Genomic DNA, 23,043 nt, shown 5'->3' on the forward strand with positions numbered 1-23,043 from the left:
GACATTGCATACAATTGTAAAGAATTAAAAGATACATTAAGAATATAGTCGCCTGATTAATTCATAGCAATAATTAGTAGAAGCACGTGAGGTTTGTAGCTTATTAAGTAATTCCCTTGGAGACAGACTAAATCCATGGATCAGCTGCAGATAGGATGGTTTAAGAGGAATTAGGGGAAATGAGTCTCTTCTCTCAAAACTAATTCTCTGAAGGAGGTGAAGTTGAAAATGACTCAAGATGAGCTGGATGTGATGATAAGGCGAGTAAGGGGTGTGGTTTGGTCGGGTTGGGGGGGGGAGATGGGGCGAGGGTTTGTTGGATGCTCGCGAGAAGACAGATGCTGAGGCTGTTAACGTCGGGGAGAGAGATTCACATTCACACGGACTGGGATGTGAAAGAGCCCGACGAGATGGAGACCTTCATCCATCTTTACAGGAATCTGATCGTGAGTCGAGTCCTGATTTATTATCTTATTTTATATGTCTGTTTTTTATAAATCTGTTCTCAGTTGAAGCTGCAGGGTCCCGTCGGGTACGCAAAACCTCCTATTCCCGCACGGAGTCTGCGTAGATGAAGAAACATGCAATCACGCTTTTAACAGTGATGTTTATTAAACAGTCTGCAGGTTATATGTTTTATTTATAATCGGGTCAAACTAGGGTGTACATGTGTGTAATATGTGAGCTATAATAGGGGCGGATGGGCCTGTATATCAGGGCGATGCGGTTGGAGGTACCCCCTCCTCCCTCTCCTCCTCCTCCTCCATCCTCCCTGTCTCCATCAGCTCTGTGGGATCAATAAATGCAGGGTAAAGACTGCACAGGATGGGTTAAATTACATCTGATGATATGCTGCTTTCTGTTGTCTTACTCCAAGGCTCTGTTGGCTTTATTGGTCATTCCGACGAAGGCCCAGTGTAAGCAAGCAGCTGGGTGATTTATATTCCTCAGTGATGTGAAGGACACTGTGCAGGAATATATGAGAAATAGCCTTCGGAAAATGGGCTTTAAAAAGGCAGACTCGGCGTTGCTCAGTGCTGCTGCCTGATTATTTCATGCTCCAGTTAGATGTTGAGTCGTTGCTCTAGGTACAGGTTTTTTTGTGTTTTTTGTAATGTAATGGCATTTCTTTTGATCTAAATCTTCCTGCCTGCTTGTGAGGATGGACTGGCACAGATGGACTGGCACTTGGCTACTGTAAACTCATGAATATCAGTGCTCAGTGAAGCCGAACATGACTGATGATGACTGACAGTTATTAAGATATAAATTAGCTGACAATTATTACCATGGGGATCATTTTGTGTGATATGTGTGTGGGTGTGTGTTTGAATTTGAATAGAAAGCATCTAAAAAAAACAAGGAAATGATACAGGAGATGAGAGACACCTTGCAGAACACCTCCTGTTTTGTATGTCAGGTTATTGGTTCAACCAAAAAAAGGCAGCTCAGCGTTTCCCAAAGAAAAAATACTGTATTGTTCAACAAAAGATGGGCTGCAACTAGCTATTTTTATCATCATCAGCTGATCTGCTGATTATTTTCTAGATTAATCAATTGAGCATTTCTCTAAGATGTCAAACATAGGTGTAGATTTCGGGGGGGTAGCAGAGGACTTGTATTTTGACTAAATTAAAGACATTTCCATCATAAATTGATGCAGAAAAGGTGCAAATTGGTGCATAAAAATTCACCAGAATGCAGGAAATTAAGTGTTTGATGCTCAAAATCCCCCTCCAGTATGTGTCGTCGCCCCCCAGTGTTGACAGAAAACCTACACCCTTGATGTCAGAAAAAAAGTTAAACATGAGCGTCACAGTTTCTCAAGGTGTCATCTTCAAATGTCTGGCCAACAGTCAATCAAAAACCCAAAGATATTCAGTTTGCTATCGTTAAAGACAATAAAAACAAGCAAATCTTCACATGTGAGAGGCTGGAGTCTGTTAATATATTTGACATTTTGCAATTATCAATAATGAGTCAATTTTATGAATTGACTAATTCAGCTTGAATTATTCTCCTTCAGTGGTGATGCTTGATAATATGCTTTTTTTAACAGGACTGTGTGTGTTCATATCACTGCTGTGTTCTCCCAGAACTCGGGCTGTGATAATTATAAAGCAGAAACCCCAAAAGCAATTGAGTTTTAATGAATAGTCCAGATGATGGGTTTAACTTCAAAGACTTAGCCTAACAGGAAAACATGTGTAGAAGCGAGAAAACGGTCTTTGCGGAGCAGAATGTTGCTTGTAGTCCTTATTCACTGTGTGTCTCCTTTGATGTTACAGGATCTTGGGAGTCAAGCCAAGATGTGACCGTCACGGCGCGTCATAGTTTGGATCTGTCCTGCCTTTACAACACTTGTTTCTATAGCAACAGAAATATCAGAGCATCCTTAAAAGCCTCATTCCCACAATGCAGTCCTCTAGCTGCTCCTCTCAGCCCCCAAAGCCGCGGCGCTTTGACGCCAGCAGGCGGGCCAATACAGTAGCTGGACCAAAGTCTCATGGCCCCGGTTTCCAGAGGGAGGATAAAAACATGAACACAATCACCACGTCCTCCCCACGCCGGGCTACTAAAGGCCCCGCTGCACCCACCAGGACCAGGGTGGGCGTGCAACCCCGAGCGCCAGTAAGTCAGTCCAGGTTTGGCTCACAAAAACAGGGTCCCACCATCTCCAAATCTGCTAAGCCCAAACCCAAGAGTGCTCGTGCATCAGCTGCAACCAAAATCGCACCAGCAGCCGCTCCACCTCCGCTTCCCTCTGTTCTCCCTCTTGACCCAAACTGCAACGAGCCGAGCCTCCCGTGTCTGTGCTGCGATGGCCGCTCCCCGCAGGACAACAACAGTATGTTTAATCATAACCACAACAACAACAACACCATCTCTATCAGACAGCAACTGCAGCTACCGCCTCCTCCGGCCCCGTTGCCCCAGAGGCAGGATGGGAAAGGGGCCAAGGAGCAGCCTCAGCCTCCCTCCCAAGCAAAGGCCCAGCTGGAAGCCTCCGCCCGTCCTGCTGCCAGTCTGGAAAATGAAGGCAAGAATGCAGACAAAAGTGCTGATCTAGACAACAAGAAAAATGTAAAAGTAGAGGACGAAGACGACGAGGAAGAGAGCAGTGGAGATATTGACATTGATGATGATGAAGAGGAGGCTGAAAATGATGATGACGACGACGATGATGATGACACCCTGGTCCCCTCATGCTGTGACTGTCCCCCCTCCCTCCTGGAGTTCTCGCTCTCCTCTTCTACCTCCTCATCCTCCACTTCCATCAGCTCCTGCTCTGATCTGGAGTCTGACTGTGCAGATCAATCCGCCTCCATCTGCTCTTCCCACGACCAAGACAATCTATCTGTCGCTCTGTCCCCCAAAGAATGCTCTCTCCCACAAGCCCCTGAATGCCAGCCTCCTGCGCGTTCGCCCCCATCCATCCCTCTTAGCCGCATTCCCTTCGTCTTAACATCGCATTCCCCGATTTCCCCTTGCTCCCCAGATGAGGGCTACCCCTCCGCCCTGGACTCCCCTTCTCCTGACTATTTGGGAGTCAAAGGTGATTCTGAGGTCACAAAACTTGGTTTGCTTGACTTCCTAGAATCGGTTGGGGAGTTTGGGAAAATGGAGCGCTTCAGCCAGGTGATCCAAGTGGCTCGTTGGGATCTGGAGGGGGAACAGCACTGGGATGTTCTGAGGGATTGGCTCGATCACCTGGATCGCTTGGAGAAGGTGAACAGGGAGGTCAAACTGGCCTACATAGCCAGACTCCATGAGAAGGGATTTGATCTTGGAGATCTGGAAGAGCAGGATCTCTCTGATGTCATGGACGAAATGGGCAACATCGACATTCCATGGAAGTTGTATAAAAGTGGCAGAGGAGCGATGGGAGACTCTCAGGAGTTCTCAGATCCAGGGGTCGACCTCACGGCTCCGTCAGACTGCGAGGATCCTCTGGCTCCAGATTCCCTCACCCCTTCTCCTGTTGAGCCGCCACCTAGACCCCCCAAACCTCCAGCGCGTCATGCCAGCGTCAGCTCTGACCTCCACACCTACATCAATATCAGCAGGGAGACCACCTCCATGGCCGTCTCCACCTCTCCTACACTGTCTACCTTCTCCCCAAACTCCACATCCCCAACATTCACCACTTTTAGATGTGAGAAACCCCTACCTCCATCTCCACCCTCTATTCCTCCTCTCCCCACCTCTAAACCAGTCCCTTACCTCACCCTTTACACCACCCCTTCTCCACCCCCAGCTATCCCCACCCCAACTCCTCCCATCCCTCCTCCTCGGAAGCGCCATCTTGCCAGGAAGGAGGCCCAGCGGCTCGCTGCTCTTCAAGCCGCCGAACAGGAAAAGACCCCCCTTTCCCTTCCTCCTCCCACCACACGTCCTCCACCTCTGCCTCCTCCGCCAGTTATTTCAATCTCCTCCTCAACTCCACCTGCCATACCACCTCCACCTGCCCTGCCTCCTCCCCCGTCCTTCCATGCTTTAGATGTAGAGATTCGGAAGCTGTTGATGCTCGCTGGATTGACCCAAGCTGAGCTCCTCAAACTCAGCCCAGAGCTCGGTGTTTGTGTTGGAGGGTTGGAGGACGAGGGAGATGGAGATCATGTCACCTCGTCCAGGTCTGTGGAGCCACACGAGTTCAGACTAAAAGAGAGGGAGGAGAAGGAGTTTGACGGATGGAGCAGTAGAGGCAAGTTGGATGGAGATTGTAGAGCAGATATTGCTGAAGAGGGCAAAAAGAAAGAAGAGAGCACACAGAGAACCACCTCGTTCACTGAGATGGCGAGGAGAAGGAAGAGGAACAGCGGTCTGACCTCCGACCCTTACTACAGCACTGGTTTTAGCAATACACATGAAACTAAAGCAAAGAATATGAGCTTTGAGTCTTTCCAGTATCCCTCCGAGGTACCGGATTCCCCTCCCCCTCCTCCTCCCCCGCCTCGCCCCTTACCACCAATCCCCCCATCTGTGCCCCCCCACAAAGTCAGCACTCTCCAGGCTAACTCTGCACAGCCTGAGCGATTTGACTGGCTCATAGCATTCACACCTGACTGTGATAACCCACCGCAACCCCCACCGCAGCCTCCACCGCTGGCAATGAGAAAATCTCACGTGGAAACTCAAAAGAAGTCCAGCTCGTCAGGGTCAACTCCGGGGTCAGCTCCAAAGGTCACGACTTTTAAAGAGCTGCGCTACCGCAACAAGAACGCCTCGCCCCAGACAAAGGTGATCACCGACCCAGACCCTGACCCCACAGTTATCACCCCAGATCCAGATATACTGTACAACCTGAGGTGGAGAAGAGAGAAGCAAGGCGGCGACGGCAACCAATGGGAGTACACCTCTCAGGCTCAGGCCTTCTTCATGCAGCCACCCCCAGCCCTCACCTCAATGGCTGCTCTGAAGGAAATGCTCCAGAGAGCTGACGAGGAGGGGAGACAACCGGAGCTGTGCCCATCCCAGAAGATTGGCTGCTCGGTCAGTGACAGCAGCCTGTGGACCATGGGCAGAGAGTGGGAGGGTGAAGAAGTCAAGAGGGAGGAAAAGGAAGGGAAAGAGGAAGAGGAGGAAGAGGTGGAGGTGGAGGTGAGAGGACGAGCCGATGGAGAAAGGACTTTTGAAACAAGAACTTCAGGTGAGTATGATTTATTATGATGATGCTAATGATAATAAAGGAGGCAGCTAAGTTTAATGACATACTGTAGGGAAGGGGTCTGTGTGTGTGAGCACGTATTTAGTGTGTGGGAGAAAATAAACACTTCAAAGTAGCTCAGTGTAATTTGGACGACACAACAAATCTGGGCTGGGCAGACTGTGGAGAGAAGGAAATGGAGACAAACAGTTCACCGTCTCAGTGATGCACAAATAACACCCTTCGACGATACAATAGAGACAAACAGAAAACCAAGGGTTGACTCATTTATGGAAATGATATATATGGATAGCAAGCAAAGAGATGGAGGATGAGCATGAGTCACGGAGAGAGACATGATGCGTGATATGATGGATAAATGATGACGAGGGATAAGCAGAGGGTGATTGCAGACGAACAAGAAAGTGGAAGCTGCAGAAAGAACACGAGCAAGAGTGAGAGATGGAGGGATAAAGACAGTGAGGGGAGTGAAGGTAATATGAGGAGAAAGAGGAGGTTGGAAACTTTCCAGCGAGTCTTTCCTGCACTGGTTATCAAAGTGTGATGTCATCACTGCCTTATTCAATTATTCATCCACTCTTCAGGCCAACGGGAGGGGGATAATGGAGTGCCCACTGAGCTCACCATCTTAATCTACCTTCTTTCTACCTTTAACTTCTCTTTTCTTTCTATCTGTTCATCCTAAAATCTTTTTCTGTTCCTCCTCTTCTGCCTCTTTACTGGTGTTAAATCCCATCAACTTGGGATGTTTATATGCTTTCCTCCTGCTGTCTATGCTGTCTTTCCGCTCCCCCCACCCTCGCTCCCTAGAGTGGCACAGCTAGCTAAGATCAAGTTACTTATCTCATATAGTGCTGCAGCAGGCTACGTAGACAGTAAGGGTGAGATTGTCACAGGGTTTTATGTTGGATTTAACCCCCTGAAACCTGGAGCGACATCACTTTTCTTGTGCTGCTTTCAGACACATTTCGCAAGTACTTAAACCTTTGAACCCTGAGCAAATTGGTGCTATTTAAAAAAAAAAAAAGAATGAACTTTATTTTTTTTTAAAACAAATGTTCTTTTTTCTTTCTTTTTTTTCTTTTTTTTTTTACTCATTTCTCGCAAATTTTTCGGGTCATTTCTGCTTTTGTTGCTCGTTGCTTTCATTCCATGTTTTTGAAAGAAATCAAGCCAATTTGTGCAGCTTTCAAAGGGTTTAATCACTCGGATTTTCCGCCAGGCGGCCTCTAATTTCATTGGTAAAACTAGCTCTCTGATTGTATAATTACTTTGGCATTATTTAATGATTTAACCTTTAATTTTTTAGTATAAAAGTCAATGAATTACTGTGAGCATAGGCGTAGATTCCAATATTTAGAACGTGCATTTGTCCCTCCTCCCTCAATAAAAACGTGAAAGTAGTACACTATAAATTGATGCAGAAAAGGCTCAAATTAGGGTATAGAAATATACCAGAATGCAGAAATTAAAGATATACTATGCAGGAGTTTTCTAAAAGTAGAAGTTATCCCTCTCAATCATCACTTAAGACCCACTGGAGTCTGTGGTGGTGCATTTTTCTGCAGAGACTCTGCCCTCTGCCTGTATTTTCTTATTTTCTTCTCATTTTCTGAGGTGATGACGTTTATGGGTGGGCGTGTACCCCCATAGGGCTCAGGTGAGGTTGGGGCTTTATAAAAAGGTAGCAACCAGACACCAGCATAAGGCATGTCAGAAACACAGCGCCAAAAAAGGCAAATATATGCAAGAGTGAATCTGGGGTTGGCTTTTACTTTCACATTTGCCACATTTGCTGGTGAGCATGCTCACAAACAGTAGCTGCATAGTATACCTTTAAAGGTCTGATGCTCAGACACTCCCGTTTCTTTTTCTTTGCCCCCCCCCCCAAACCACTGTTGAAACAAAACCTACGCCCTTACTAATGAGTTACATGCTGCAGAAGTGCCCCCTTTCAAACCAATGCAACAATCCAGAAATAGGTGTGTACACCTTTAAGAGGCTAAGGGGCGGGTCTTAGCACATGGACCAATCAATGTGAGCTTGTGCCAGAAAAATAGGAAGTATCATGTGTTGGTTACAGTTCAAAGACAGCTCAAGTCTTACCAAGGTATGGTGTTGCTTTCTAGCTCATTTTATAGCCTGTAGCGTAGCAGTCTGTCACAGGTAACTGAGTGTAATACTGGAAACTGTTGTTGCCACAGTCTGTGACTCTAAAACAGAGGCAGACACGGTGATTGAGCAGGAACGGACAGAACTCTGCTGTCTGTTGACTGACTCAGCATTACACTGTATGCTGTACCGCTGGAGAGGGGAGGGGGGGTGGGGACGGGAGCTGGAGAGGAGTAGAAAACTAAAGGCAGAGAGGAAAGAGAAGGTGATCCAGAGGTGATGATGGCACGCAATGCAGTAAAGTTCAAAAGCACACTGTGCTGTGTTGCACTCAGTGTTCATATCTCTCAATACAGGCATGAAATGAAAGTGAAACCAGATGCCGTGAAGAAAACCAACACTGAAATATGATGAATCTTTGCGATTGATGGTGGCATTTTAATTATGGTGTCACTGGTGAATGAGTGCTTGATTGACAGGTTGAGTATTTGGACTGTGCAGCTGTGAGACTGCTCACCAGTTATTCTTTTACGGCCGCAGTATAATTTCCTGTTGTGTCAAACCCTCCTAAATGACAGACTGTGGTTATTGCTCTTCATAACTCAACTCCATTGACTCCCATGCACTGTCAGTGTGGAACTGTCAATCAACTGTTTAAATACCGCATTACCGCATGATGTTACATGATGACGATTTCTGCTGGAATACACTCATGAATGTGCATTTTTCTCTCTCAACAGACACTAACATTTTCTGCATCTCTCTCTCCTTCCCATCTCTCTGCCACATGTTTTTGCTTTAATCCTTGTTTTCTTCACCTCTCCATCCCATTCTGTTGTTTCCATTGTTTGTCCATGGCTCCGCTTCGCTCCCTCATATCGCTTTGCTTGTGCGCCTGCCCTCTCCGTCCTGACCCCTGCAACTTTTGTGGCACCTCTCCAACAAGCAGTTTCCTCCCCCCCACTGTCCCTCGCCCAGCCCTCCCAACCCTACTTCCTCCACGCTGCCCTCCCTCCTCCCTACCGCCCAGGCTACTGTAACTCCCAGCCCGTTGCAGATCCCAGACCCCACAGCCATGTAGGCAGGGAGTCCACAGACGGACGATGTAGCACACCTGCTGCCAGCTCAGCTTCTATCCACAGAGATGATTCCAGCACTGAGATAAGCTCCGGCTTTAACTATGAATCTCTGGCTGATTTTGGTGTAGACTCTCCTTGTGATTTTGGGAATAACACACACTTTGCATCTGACTCTATCTGTAATTTTGATTCCCTCTACTGCAGCGACTCAGAGACACACACCAAGTCACCTGTTAGTGGCCCCACAGAGGCTCCAGGCTGCACCACCCCGTATAAGAACATAGATGTCATGATGACATGTTCAAACAGTGCGAAGGATTCATTGTACTCAGAGAAGCACTCGCACGCAGACCACAACAGCAACAAGGCCAGGACATATAAAGAGCTTCCCCCTCTCCCCACATATTACCTGTACCACCCTAAAAACTGCCCGCTACACAGGGGTGCCCCTCCTCGCCTCTCCCCTATCGGAGCCCTCTCCCCTCCCCAGCGCTCTGGAGCGCCCCCTCCAGGCGCCTCAGGCTCCTCCCTCAGCTCCCCGCTTTTCCCCCGCTCTCACACCTTGCCTGCCCTTGCTGCTCCCCTCTACTATCCAAACCTCTACCCTCCTATACCGCCCAGGGCGCCCCCCCTACCCCCAAAACTCTACCAGGCTCCTCCGCAGTCACGCGTGGCGAGTAAGATTTCTCTCTCTCTTCTCTCTCTACTCTCTCTCTTTGTCTGACATCTGGCTTGCATGTCTGTCTGTCGTACTGTCTCTTTCTGTCTTTGTGCTCTGCCCTGGATATGGTGGCCGTCACACTTCTGTCACTTTTTTATAACTCGTGGGATCTGCAGGTTTGAAAGAACGGGGTAACCATAGCTGTTTTATGTATCAGACAGCGGCTCTCTGTAGGTCATCTGATACGTCTTATCTACACTGTCCTTTCAAATCTGCAAAGGGCCTTCAGAGGGGTGACAGCTGTTCCTGTCAGAGGGTGGCCAGAGTCAGTCTCATCACTCTCTTTCTCTTCGTCTTCCTGTCTGTCTGTCTGTCTTTGTGTCGGCCTCGTCTGGTCTGTCTCCATGTTGTTTTTGCACGGTGTGTTGAAATGGACACATGCATTTCATGCCAGGCACAAGCCAAGTAGCTCGTCGATGATGTTTTGTGTAAATAATTTTTATTTAGCCCTTTTTATCTTGTGTGCACATGTAGGGCAGTTTCAGAGTAATTAAGGTCCACTGCATCCTGTTCATTAAATGAATGTGTGTATTTATATAACCAGGTTATATAAATCCTTTTATGTGAACATCACACTGGACACAACACCTGCCCTTAGCACATGTGTGTAATTGTATCTGACCTGGCTGATGTGGTAGCTTTTACAACTGTTTCACCCCCCCCCCAGCTCTGCAGTTTCTCCTGTGTATGCTTAAGTTTGTATGAGTGTGTGTTTGAGTGTGAGTCTAGATTAATGCATGGGATCCTGTTTATCCCTGATGCATACAGAAAGTTGTCCTCCTCACAGATCCAGATGTTGAACGCTCACCACAGTAAACAGATATTTACAGGATGCCCTCCTCACACACTGTTTGATGTCAGTAGTACCATCTGCTTCTATCTGCCTACTCCAGTGCTTCTCATTGCTTAATTGCTCCTACTAATAACACTAATATTTTAGTTATGGTATTTCTGTCCGTGGTGATTCATTTTGCTTCTGGTGAATTTGTTTTTTTGGGTTTTTTTTAAGACCACTATTGTAAGTAATAGCTCTTTCCCTGTCGCTGTCAGCTGTTCGCAGTGTCTCATTCGCTGGCTCTGTACAGAGGACAGAGACGTCCTGGATGGGCGAAGATGTGAAGCATCCAATGAGAGGTCTGGGCCTGTCCTCTCTGTGCCTGCAGGAAAAAAAAGGTGTGTGTCTCAGCTGTGTGTGTTCACTGGGGGTGTCGATCGGTAAATGATCAATAATCCAGTATTATCAATGCAAAGTGAAAACATCAATACAGATTGTCATCTTAAAAGAAACAGTGTGTAGGATTTAGGGGTATTTAGGCACATAGTGGTGAGCATTGCAGATTTCAACCCGCTGAAACTTCTCCCAGTTAGAATCCTTTCAGTGTTCATTGTTCAGGTGGTATTTACCGGGAGCCAGATTATCTGCAGAGGTCTCTTCCTCTCCAAAAGAAACAGACCGGGTGATTAAAGCAGGTGAAAACAGTGAACAAATCAGCTTTACATTACAAATCAGTCTTTCTGTGATGCTGCTCATCTTGAAGGGTCCGACTGCAATGTCCTACGCAAAAAACATGGGTGGCCTTACCTAGAATCAGCGTTTGGTTTGTCTGTCCTGGGCTACTGTAGAAACATGGTGGTGCAAAATGGTGCTCCCTATGTAGATATAAATGGCTCATTCTAAGGCACCGAAAACCTGATCGTTATTTTCAGGTGATTATACGCTAAAGAAAATATATTTATTATAATATATTCCATTTCCGCCAGTATATCCCCCTTAATCCTGCACATTGAAGACACGCCTTTATTGTTAAATTGCCATGGCATGTCTGTGTCACCATTTCAATCCAGCACACTTCCTTCCTAAACATCCAAACAATGCTAGCAAGCTGTTTTTTTCTACGATTGTTGTGGCTTAAAATGCCTGATTTCACTGCAGGGTTTCTAAAAAAATATGATGCATATTACAGTTTTTTTAGGCCTTTTTCTGCAGTGAAATCGCAGGATTGAAGTGAAAATTGCAGAAAATTGCCAAAAGAGTTTTGAGCTTTTTTTTTTATAATTCAATAAAAATCAAAGGCAACTTGTTTTGGGTGTAGAAAAACCCCACTGTTCTTAGTTTGTGATTTACACTACACCAACATTACCATTGATCATGCATATTGAATCTAACTCTGAATGTAACAGCATCTGTCATGGTAATTTGTCTTGCCTGTTGTCAACACGTTCAGCATTCTTCTTGTGTGTTTTCGTTTGTCTGTCAGTGTCATTTTTGCTCCACCACAGTGATGTACACAGTGCAAAACAGTTTATCCCCGCTTTCATGCTGAACATCAGGAAACTGCCTTGCACTGTCTTTAGCAGTAATACTTGCTGGTAAATGTCCGTCTTCACAACTAGAAACAAGGAAGTGCGTTTGGTGATGTTATGCAGGGGGACTGCTATGATAGGTGAAACTCACAGGATGATTATTACTCATATTTGTAGTAAAACTTGCAGCCATTTGACAAAATTTCAAGGTCAAGCAGAATTCACAGGGATTGGTGGGGATTCATTTGCAAGAATTGCTGCTATCACAAATTATGAAAATATCCCAGAGGGGCTGGCTGGTGGCCTAGCACTAAGCAGACAATGGTTTACAGCCAATAAAAAGACAAAAATGATGTCTCAAATTGACTGCAGGCCCCTGAATTGAATCAAAATCATATTGTGGCAGACTTTGTGATATCTGCAAATATCTTATCTCTGTCCAAAGACTCGACAAAATATCTTATCGTGATGAAGCGTGTGATAAACACCCCTAGTGTTCAGCTGTCTGGCTGTGTATTTCTGACCCTGATGTCTGTAGCTCTCACAGTTGAACTGAACACTGTTGTTCTTCCCTGCAGCTCTTGTCAGTGCGGTCAGTGTGGCAGTGGAAGCCATCTTGGCCCAGTTCAGCTCTTCCAGGACTGTAGTTCAGAAGGTTAGTCGTGGCTGAATTTACCAGTGGGATTTTGAATTTTGTCTTCTTCCTTTTACTATCCAGAAAAATCCTGAAAAAAATCTCATGTTGTTTTAAATGTATTGTTCATCTCTGAAAATGCTTTCCCTCCCTTCCTCTGTGTTCTGACTCTACATATTTTGTTGTGTCTCTCCTCAGTCTCTCTCAGTTAACAAGGTACTAGAATATACTAGAACAGATAACCCAATCTTGTAGTCGTAAGAATTTCTTTGTAAACTAACTCCAACCCCCCAAAATCATCTCTCATCACATCACACCGACCCTCGTCGCCCCTGTTTCTCTCCGACCTCCATTTATGTGCCCCATTTTCCCTTCCTCCCTCCCTCTTGAGTCATCCTTTCTGTTCTATTCCCCTGTCCCTCCCTATCACTGCACATCGTCCTCCTCTCCCTTCCTCTCCTCTCCCCGTCCTCAGGCCTTATCAGGAGACAGCACCATAAATCCATCTCTGGGCCGTCTGGTGCTGCAGTGCCTCTGCCCTGCCCTGCACAGCTTGCTGACCGACGGCTTGAAACCCCACCAGAGTGACCTGATTGCAGGCAGGAGGCCAAATTCCGCCTGGGGTCTGGTCCAAGCCTCAACTAGGCCAGGTAGCACACCGAGGATTGTCTGAAAATTAGCATTTATAGACTTGGATATTCATTTTTTTTCCCCCCCTGATTGATAATAATAAGCCTGGGACTTTGTCTGTCTCGTGTTTTCCCACACATCAGTCAATATGTGTTGATTTTAGTGTCTAAAGTGCTGAATTAAAGGAACAACAGGATGCAAGTATTGATTGGTATATGAGTGCCAAGTTTTACTGCAATTTTTTGCTCACCCTGTATGTTCCTCTGTTGATCCCTTCCTCTCCTCCTCTTTATATATATATTTTTTCTGCTCTTCCTCTTAATCCATTTTTCAAGGTCCTAAAACTCAAGCATTGTTCAACCTACAAGATCGTGTTGGAGAGCTGCCGCAGCTCAGACAGAGCAAACACAGGTTCAACGCTTTCCTCCTTGGCTTACTGAAGTGAGTACTGGCTCCTAATCCTCTCTGGTCTCCTCAAGCTCAAATCACTTGTTAAAAAAATATTTTTTTACTCTCACTTTATTAGAACACTTGCACTTATCCTCAGTTTTCCTCTCCTCTCTATTTTTTCTTCTAGCACCAAGTTCCTTGATTTCTGGCTGTCTCACCTTCAGTCTTGCAGTGGTAAGTTTCAATCACTTCCATCTCCTTCTTGTGGGCACGCATGCACGTACTCTAACTGTACTCTCTCTTCCTCTCAGATGTGCTGGAGACATATTACCGTCCCACCTCCTTTATGCGTCTGTCCCTGACCACCTGCCAGCCTCTGTTCGAGGAGCTGCTCCTCGTGCTGCAGCCTCTCAGCCTGCTGACCTTCAACCTCGACCTGCTCTTCCAGCACCACCACTTAGAGCCCGACAGTCACAGTCCAGAGATCCCCAGTCCACCCTGTCAGGATGCTGCATTCCCACATTCAACAGAGGGGGCCCAAGCCAAACTTACAGGCTGCAGATACATCGAAAGCCTGTCAGAGGTGGACTTTGGAAGCCGAGAACATCGGGCAGCCAAAGAGAAAACATCACCACTGGGTAATCCAAAGAACGTAGGATCAGGGGAGTCGACACACAGCAGCGCTGCACCCGTAAAGGCTTCGGTCACACTCGGGCAGACAAGTCCTCAGCTGCTGTGGGTGCAGGAGAAGGAAATCGGAGACTTGCCTCCTCCTGATGTTGAGGAGGACAGCCTCGCTCAGCAGGCGGGACAGGTGCTCACATCTGTGTGGTTGTTCAGTGTTTCTAGTCAAATTTGTTTTGTGTGATCCTGTAGGGCTGACTTTTTTTTTTTAAATTCACAGGTGATCCAGCAGGGATGGGGGGCTATGATGCGCTGGGGAGGCAGACTCAGTCAGAACCTGGCTGAGCTGAGCCTGAAGAAGGAGGAGATAAGGACAGATCTGCCGGGCCTCCAGGCCCAAGCAGGGAGTGATTTCGCTCCAGTCAGCGGTGGTGCTCAGGTTCCCTGGGGTCTGGGGCGGCTCTTCGGAGCCTCGAAAAGCCCCAACAGCCCACCAGGTCACACACCACCAACAAGGTTAGCCAATGAAGTGCTGATCCAGTATGAATCAAGATTCTGTTACTGCATTGCCAATTTCTCGCCTCAAATGTTTTCAGAAATATATTTCAGCTTAGTGTTTAACTATAATACGAGATTGTTTGTTACTAGCCGGCGGCCATTTGCGTTATGTCGCTGTGCAGCATAGTGCATCTACTGTACCTCTTAACCAAAAGTGAATATCACAGCCCGTTTCCACCAATTTCAAAAGTATTTGTGTCTTTCTACTGCATAGACAGCCTGATTTGAAAAAAAGACCATCTTTCCTGTGGTGAAATACGTCTTTAAGAAACCCTAAAGCCATTGTTGGACTTGACATCGTTCCCTGCATGGTTAAACTGCATGAACGGTAACATTCTGTGATCCCTCTCTGCCCACCTGTCCCACTCCCTTTCTCTGTTTATCCATTCCCCTCGTCCTCTTTGTGTCCGTCTCTGCAGGCGTCCCTCTCAGTGGCTGGCTCCTGGTGTCACCGCACTGACCCGAATGGTGAGCAGCAACTCCACCCCGGTAATAAGGAGGGCCCCGGAGCCCAAGGGAGAGAGTGAGCCAAAGTCAGAGAAAGACACCGATACACTGGAGATGAAGGACAAACCCAGACCACTCAGGTACAACAGACATGACGTGATAGGGATGGTTATGAATTTATGCATTTTGTCGGCCGAGGCACGATGAAATTGGGTGGGGAGGGATACATAAATCTTTTCCCTTCACTAATGCCAGATTTTACTTTTACTGACTTTAAAAATAACTCGTCCCTTAATATGACCACAGCTTAGGGGTTTGGCTCACTAATTCATTCACACATTTGCAAGATCACACCCTAATGTCTGTATTGACACATCTAATCTTCACTGTAATTTAAATACAGTTAGAGTACATTTTCAGGCTCAATAACACGTGGAGCACCTGTTAGGTGTTAATCCTCACTGGACAAAAGGCTCCTTCTGTTCGGGGATCAACATGTGGAAGTCCTTATCTGCAGGACTCAAACTGAAACAGCTTTTAGAAATAAGAAGCATGAAAATAAGAATTATTTAAAAATACAAAAAACATTGCATTACTCGACACTGTATACAAACGAGAAAGGAAAGTTTTAGAAATATAAAGATATGAGTATTATACTACAACGAACAACACTATATATATTGAAACAGAAAAATAACTAAGAAATATGTACATATGCATCATATGTTTAATGTACATGCAATGGTAGTGTAAGAACAATGAAAAGAATATTACACCAATTATTGTACAGTTAAGTCAGTATTGCACAGTTGAAAAATAATAAATCAATATGGGAATTAGAACTGCAGATGGGTTAATTAGGCCCTAGGGCCAGTTGTGTTTTGTCTTGTTGAGTTTTTTTTCCTTTATATACAGAATTATTGTTGAGTTTGTGTTTTGTTCTGTCGCTTGTGTATTTTTTATTGAGTTTAAAGGCCTGTCTAGGGACGAGCATTGCAAATTAACTTAGGCTATAAATGCTGTAGTGTGTGGCATTGTTTTATGGTACTGTAGGCCACACACTTGTCCTTATACAAATAAACACTAAATAAATACATGTTAGGCATTTTGAAATAGAAATTGATTGGCATGATGGGAAAACAATGTTTTAGTTTGCAAATTTCAAACAATAGAAACTATAATTTTAAGAAAAACGGAAAAAGCATATCTTCATCCATGGCCTGGGTGTGGCATTAAAAGAAAATCAATTTGGGGTAGAAATAAAAGCATATAAAGGAACAGTGTGTAGGATTTAGTGGCATCTAATGGTGAGGATTGCAGATTACAACCAGCTGAAACTTCTCCCATGTGCCAAGCGAGAACTCCCGGTTAGAATTCCTTCAGTGTTTATTGTTCAGGAGGTTTTTACTGGGAGACGAATTATCCGCATTGGTCTCTTCCTGTTGATTAAAACCTGTAAAAACACTGAATAAATCAGTTTTATATCAACACATTTTCCAATGCTGCTCATTGCTGAGGGGCTGCTGACTGTGGTTGCCAATGTGAAAACACCAATGGCCTTCCTAGAGCCAGTGATTGGGTTGGCTGTTCAGGGCTTCTGTAGAAACGTGGCGGTGCAACATGGTGGACTCATTGGTCATGGACCTGCTGCCTATGTAGATATAACGGCTCATTCTAAGGTAATAAAAACACAATTGTTCTTATTTTCAGGTGATTATACGCTAAAGAAAATATACTTATCATAGTATATATTATTCCTGCCTGTATATATCCCTAAATCCTACACACTGGACCTTTAAATATGAGCTAATGCAACCAGCTTTCCCTCCCCAGGATGTCTAGTTGTGTGTTTTTTCCTTTTAAAAACGACTTGTCTTCAGCAGTGGGCGTAGGAGACACCAGAGACGCTTCTGTTATCTTTTTTTGCCTTTGAAAGGCTATAATTGGTGACTCACAAGCGATGCCTGCATTGTGACTCACCCAGGATTCGGCTACATCGCATGTTGGCGATGACGTTATTGTTTGTGGTTGGTGTATGTGTAGACCATTTAGGGCTGAGGAGATCTCTGCTGTCTGTCCTCAGGTCAGTACGAACGCTGTGTGACCACTCTGGAACGGGCTTGGAGCTCAGCTTCTGCAAAGGGGAGGAACTGGTGGTGTTGGGGGGAGTCGATCAGGACTGGATTCGCTGTCGTCAGGGAGACAAAGAGGGGCTGGTACCTATTGGCTACACCTCCCTCATCATGTGACTTCGGCACCATAACTGCTGCACTCAATCAATAATAATAATTTAAAAAAATCAAAACAAATATATATATTTTAGGCGAGTGTTGAGAGGTTATGGTGAGGCTCCACTACTCTAAGAAGGGATATTTCACGCTCGCTCTGTTCAAGTTTGAGTTGACTGCATAACACCATCTGTTCTGCTTTACGTGCATCAGGAGCAGTCTGCAGCCCTCTCCCTTCATGAACATATGGGAGTTTTTCTCCCCATCACAATCCATCCAGTTTGGTAGCATTAAACTAATGGATGTTAGCAGCAGGAATGCAGCAGATGGTGTGAAATAATGAAGTCAAATTTGGACCGTTTCATACTGGAAGACCTTTGATCTCAGAGTGAAGTATCCCTTTTAAACATCCTTTTTCCCAATTTCTGCCTCCCTTGTCAGCTGCTGATCTGAAAATGATCACAGGGGAATTTCCGTGCGGTCGACCACTTGCGGATTCTGGTGCTTTTCAGATCAGCGGCTGCCTGTCGTGAGGAGGCGACAGCCTGGTAGCAGCCAAGCTGACATCTCTAGCTGTCAGCCGTGGAGAGTCGCGGCTCGCAGGTTGTCGAGGGGAGAAAGCGTGTGAGAGTAGTGGGGCTGTAGCTCCTGTTGCATACCGCGTAGTAATGTAGTGAACTGTAGCTGTGTAGATCTGTGTTCTATTGACCTTTCACCCCTATTGACCTCTCACGTTATCGCCTGGTTCATGTGTGTTTGACATGTTTCTGCTACTATATTTGACTGTATAAATATACATAAAAAAATCTATATATAGGTATATAAATTGAGATTGATATTACCAAGATAGATAGAAAGATAGATGAACAAGAGAAAGCAGATAGTAAAACACAAGCAGCAGCTTCATACTGTGGTCACATTGAGGATGATTAAAACTCTTTACATCTGCAACTTTACTCACACATTAAGTGGTTGTCATACATCCAAAAAAAAAGTGTTTGTTTTAAGTATGGAAACCGATATCTTTCCTCCTGTGTGCTTCATGTATTGCCATTGTCTTGACATCATATTCATAACATTATTAGATTTAGCCTCATACCTTAAACACTGTATGTTATGTGCCATGAATGCTTTGAATGAATGCCGGAAAATATCTATCTATACATCCCACGCAGTCGTAGAACATAATATCAGACAACAGCAATCTGTAGCTAATCTCTCCACTCGTCCAAAACCTCGCAGGGCCAACATGTGTCGGAGTAAACACCTCACAAAACTATGCTCAGCTCTTGTTCAAACACTATCTGACCTTCGATTTAATGCAGTGAGAAAATCCCAGTTGTATGTAATTCATAAACGCTACTGTAAAGTCTATAGGTCTGGTGGCCGGTCTTCACCTCGTACCTCAGCTTTTGTATTTATCTACCATGTTTGCTCATCATAATCATTGATATTAATGATAGTGGTAGTATTGGTGGAAGTGATATGTTGATTCTAATGTTGCTTTGTGTCATATATTCATTAGTTATTCTCTAGATTCTGTATTGATGACTATGCATATGGTTAAATGTACAACTGAAAGCCTTTTTTTAGTTTGTTTTAAAGTCACAGTTTTGCTTTGATGTTGACACCTGAAGCATAAACTAATTGCCTAACTGGTGAATATAAAAGTAGGGATGGGAATCGAGAACTGGTTTCAGATTGGAATCGTATTCCTCCTAGCTCGTTGCTTTTATTGATACCGGCATGTTTTTTTTGCACATTGCAAAACAGTGATGTCAAACTTGTGCATCCACGCTGCTGGAAACTTGCAACAGCGAGGTCCAAAGTGTGGCTTCATTTAAAAAAGAGATGACAACAGTGCTGTTTGTAACGTCAGTAAAATGATCATTTCAAGTTCTAGCGATATGCTGGAACATCCTCGCACACAAGATGGTCTTAGATTTCAGGAATGCCATGCATTTGATGCTACATGAGTGCCACTGCTTCCAAACCGAGCTGCATGTCCATTACAGAGGGTAAATATCCTCTGTTATAATAACATTAGCGCCACGCAGGGAGGCTTGGCAAATTTCCTCTTTGAAAAAGAAAGCACTTAAACAGCGGAGCGTTGTCCTTAATATTTTCCTGCCCAGGGTCTGCAGATGATAATTAGCGATGTGGCTAATTCTGGCTCAATAGTTGTGTTGCGCATGGCCCCTGTTAAATAAAAACTAAAAACTAAAACCAAGCAGCCACCCTAACTATAAGATAAAATAAAATAAAAATCATTTCCATTTTATAAAAAAGTAAAATACAACACTTATTACGCTACTGTCATGTGTGAAGTCTGGACTGATCACAAGAGGCCATTTTGGTCTGCAAAGATACATGACAGAGCTCATTGGCCTTCCAAAATTTGGATTGATGTTTTACTTCATGGACTGTCCTCGGTGAAAACTAAACATAGAAAGCTGGGGACACTTTCTTTCTGTTAGCAGCAGGCAGCATCCTCCAGGGCTGAAATACGAAGCGAAAACAGAAGTGCCAAAAAACTGCAGTTCCTCAAATGGCCACTTGAGGCTGGCTCTAAACTAAGTCAATCCCCATAGACCCCCGTGTTAAAACACCCAACTTTACAGCAGAAATAAACATGTTTGCAGCCTGGTATTAAAAACAGTTTTGGTCTCTAAAGATAATTTCAACATTCATGACAATTGTAAATTTTTCTTTAGCTCAACTGTTTATACTTTATCAAGGCTTAAAGTTACGCATGATCAAGGGCGTGGCTGCTTTGAGTGACAGGCTGTCTGCTGATAGTGTCCTTGGCTTCTCAGTCTGATCCACCCCTCGTTCCTCCACAGCTCCACCCTCTGGCTTCACAAAAACAAGATGGCGACGGCCAAACTGCCAGACTTAAGGCAGTCCACACACCAATGAGTGATGTCACCACATTTACCTCCATTATTTTAAACAGTCCTTGACTAAAACTAGCTTGAGTCAAGTGCATGCCTTTATTTCTACTCTGTTTCGACACCTTGTTCAGACTCAGATAATATAACACTTGCGTTGATGCTAAAAACCTGTGAAGGCCTCCTTTTTTCACACAGAAATCAATAAGGGAATCGATAAAGAATTGCACTGATAAGCAGAATTATTGATGGCATTGCTATCAGTAGAATCTTACCAGTTCCCATCCCTATACAAAAGAGCCGGATGTTAACTAGTCCTGAAAGGCTGACACCGAAGGACCTCTGTTTAATTCAGCAGGAACGTCTTGTTGCTTTTGATCTATCAGGGAAAGCTCTTCAAAGTTTCCTCGTATTATTGTGTCAATGCCATGTAGCATGACATTACCGTCACTATGGCAACAGTCCAGTAGCATTAAGTCAAACCAGTGCTCATAACTTGTAACTTATGATCACGATAAAACGCCATCAAACGGATGAAACCAATGTGCTTACAGGAAGTGATGAAGATAAAATATCAGTTGACACATTTTGTTTTTGTTTATTTGTGAGGTTATCGTATAAATGCATTTGTTTTCAAGCTGTTAATTTATTGGATGTACTATTTATTGATCTTGAGGTTTCTGAAAGGAATAGCTCTATCTGACCCATCTAGTGTCTCTCTATCTATCTGGGTTCTTTATGTGTGTGTGCGTGCGTGTGTGCGTGTGTGTGTTTGTGAGAGAGACTGTGCACATGGCAGCGTATGTGGCAGTGAAAGCAGAGATGAGTGTGAGCACATCAGCGTGTCTGCACATCCTGCACTTTCACTTATGTGTGTGTGTGTGTAAGTGTAACAATGAGATCTGTTCCTCCTCCTCCTCTTCCTCCTCCTCCTCCTCTTTCTCTCTCTGGTGTCATGTAGCCTGTAGACATCCCTATGTCCTACTATTGCATATAGTTCAGTGCCCCTCTAGTGTCAGTCACTGTCCACCTCCTGCATGTGCTTGTTTGTAAATACACCAAATAAAATGATCAGTATAAACCAAACCTGTGCCGCTCTTTGAGTCGTATTTTTGCTCTTAAAGTCATATTAGTCAGAGTTTATATGTTGAGCCATCGTGGGGGAAAAAGTAGGGGATACCCCACTGAGAAAATAGTCGCATAAATCACGTCCTGTTATTTGTTGCGATCTGAAATGTGACAGGAAACTACCTGCATGTGTCAGATTGCAAAGGAAGTAAAGACTCGGTAAAACACTCTAAATACCAAACTACTGATACACACTCCGTCCCTTTTATGTTCATGGAGGAGATTTCTATCACCTCTTTGTTCAGATCAAAAGATCCCAGGATGCCCTGGGATGTTGTGAAGGGCGTAAAGAGGAGAATAAATCTCCGGAGTGAGCTGCAGCCCTCCCCCATCTTGTAACCGTGTTCCTTTGATAGCGTCCTCCATTGTGGGTCATTATGGAGGACAACACAGTGTGAGATATACAATCTAACACCACTAGATAGCACTGTTAGCTCGAGCTGATTAAAATCGCTGCAGTAACCTCCCAAAACACACACACACACACACACAGCAAGAAGAAGGCCTTACAGCCATGGGCAGATTATGAGACAATGACCCCCTGGGCACAGATACGTAAAAGGCCTCACCACATCGTCTACATAGAAGTACTGGGCTTCTTTTTTGTTGTAGCAATTTAAGTCTTTTTTTGTGGCCATTTTGTGTTTATTTTAGGTTGTTTTGTCCTTTTTTGTAGTTATTTTGCTTCTCTGAGGTTATTTTGTGTCTCAATGAGATCATTTAGTGTTTTTTAGGTCATTTTGTGATGTTTTTTGGGTTGTTTTGCCTTTTTTTGTAGTTTTATTTGTGTCTCTTTGAGGTTATTTTGTGTCTTTTTGGTTGTTTTGCTCCTTTTTGTATTTATTTTGTGTCTCTTGAGGCCATTTTGTGTCCTCTTTGGTCATTGTGTGTCTCTTTGAGATCATTGAGATTTTTTTGTTAGGTATCTTTGTGTCTTTTTGGTCTTTTTTGTGTCTCTTTGAGGTCATTTCATGATGTTTTTAGGTAATTTTATGTGTAGTTGGTTGTTTTGTGTCCCCCGGTAGTCATTTTGTGTTTCTTTTTGGTTGCTTTGCTCCTTTTTGTAGTCATTTTGTGTCTCTTATTGGTTGTTTTGCCCCTTCTTTTAGTCTTTTTTTGTTTCTTTTGGGGATTGTTTTGCCCCTTTTTGTCATTTTGTGTCTCTTAGGGTCATTGTGTGTCTCCCTGTAGTCACTTTGTGTCTCTTTATGGTTGATTTGTCCCTTTTTGTAGTTGTTCTATGTCTATTTGAGGTCGTTTTGTGTCTTCTTTGGTGGTTTTGTGTTGTGATTTTGTACCTTTTTGGTTGTTTTTCCCCTTTTTGGAGTTATATTGTGTCTTCTTTAGTCGTTTTGTGTCATTTTATGGTTGATTTTTTCCTTTTTGTACATCTTTCATGTCTCTTTGAGGTCATTTTATGTCTTCATTGGTCGTTTTGTCTCTTTGAGGTCTTCTTTTAGGTAATTCTGTGTCTTTTGGTTGGTTTGCCTCTATTTGTAGTCCTTTTGTGTCTATTTGAGGTCATTTTGCGTCATCTTTGGTCGTTTTGCCCCTTTTGTTAGTTATTTTGTGTCTCTTTGCAGTTCCTTTGCATCTCTTTTGTTTTTGTGTCTCTTCCTGGTCAGTTCG

General features: G+C 44.4%; 1 protein-coding gene across 4 annotated transcripts; it reads left to right on the forward strand.

The window, feature by feature from the left end:
* Positions 1-321: 321 nt before the first annotated feature.
* On the forward strand, positions 322-21,366 carry rusc1 (RUN and SH3 domain containing 1). 4 transcript variants are annotated; one of them, XM_049583507.1, is made up of 13 exons: positions 322-446; positions 2,289-5,650; positions 8,730-9,536; positions 10,631-10,753; positions 12,463-12,539; positions 12,717-12,734; positions 12,994-13,168; positions 13,484-13,589; positions 13,726-13,772; positions 13,850-14,352; positions 14,443-14,678; positions 15,140-15,307; positions 17,251-21,366. In XM_049583507.1, exons 2-13 carry the CDS (start codon positions 2,416-2,418, stop codon positions 17,414-17,416), a joined length of 5,661 nt encoding a protein of 1,886 aa, XP_049439464.1. In that variant the 5' UTR covers positions 322-446; positions 2,289-2,415; the 3' UTR covers positions 17,417-21,366. The 4 variants fall into 4 exon arrangements, with proteins under 4 accessions (XP_049439464.1, XP_049439465.1, XP_049439466.1 ...); XM_049583508.1 differs by lacking the exon at positions 12,717-12,734; XM_049583509.1 differs by lacking the exon at positions 8,730-9,536.
* Positions 21,367-23,043: the final 1,677 nt, after the last annotated feature.

The sequence above is a fragment of the Epinephelus fuscoguttatus genome, linkage group LG8 (genome assembly GCF_011397635.1).
Source record: "Epinephelus fuscoguttatus linkage group LG8, E.fuscoguttatus.final_Chr_v1".
Lineage (NCBI taxonomy): Eukaryota > Metazoa > Chordata > Actinopteri > Perciformes > Serranidae > Epinephelus > Epinephelus fuscoguttatus.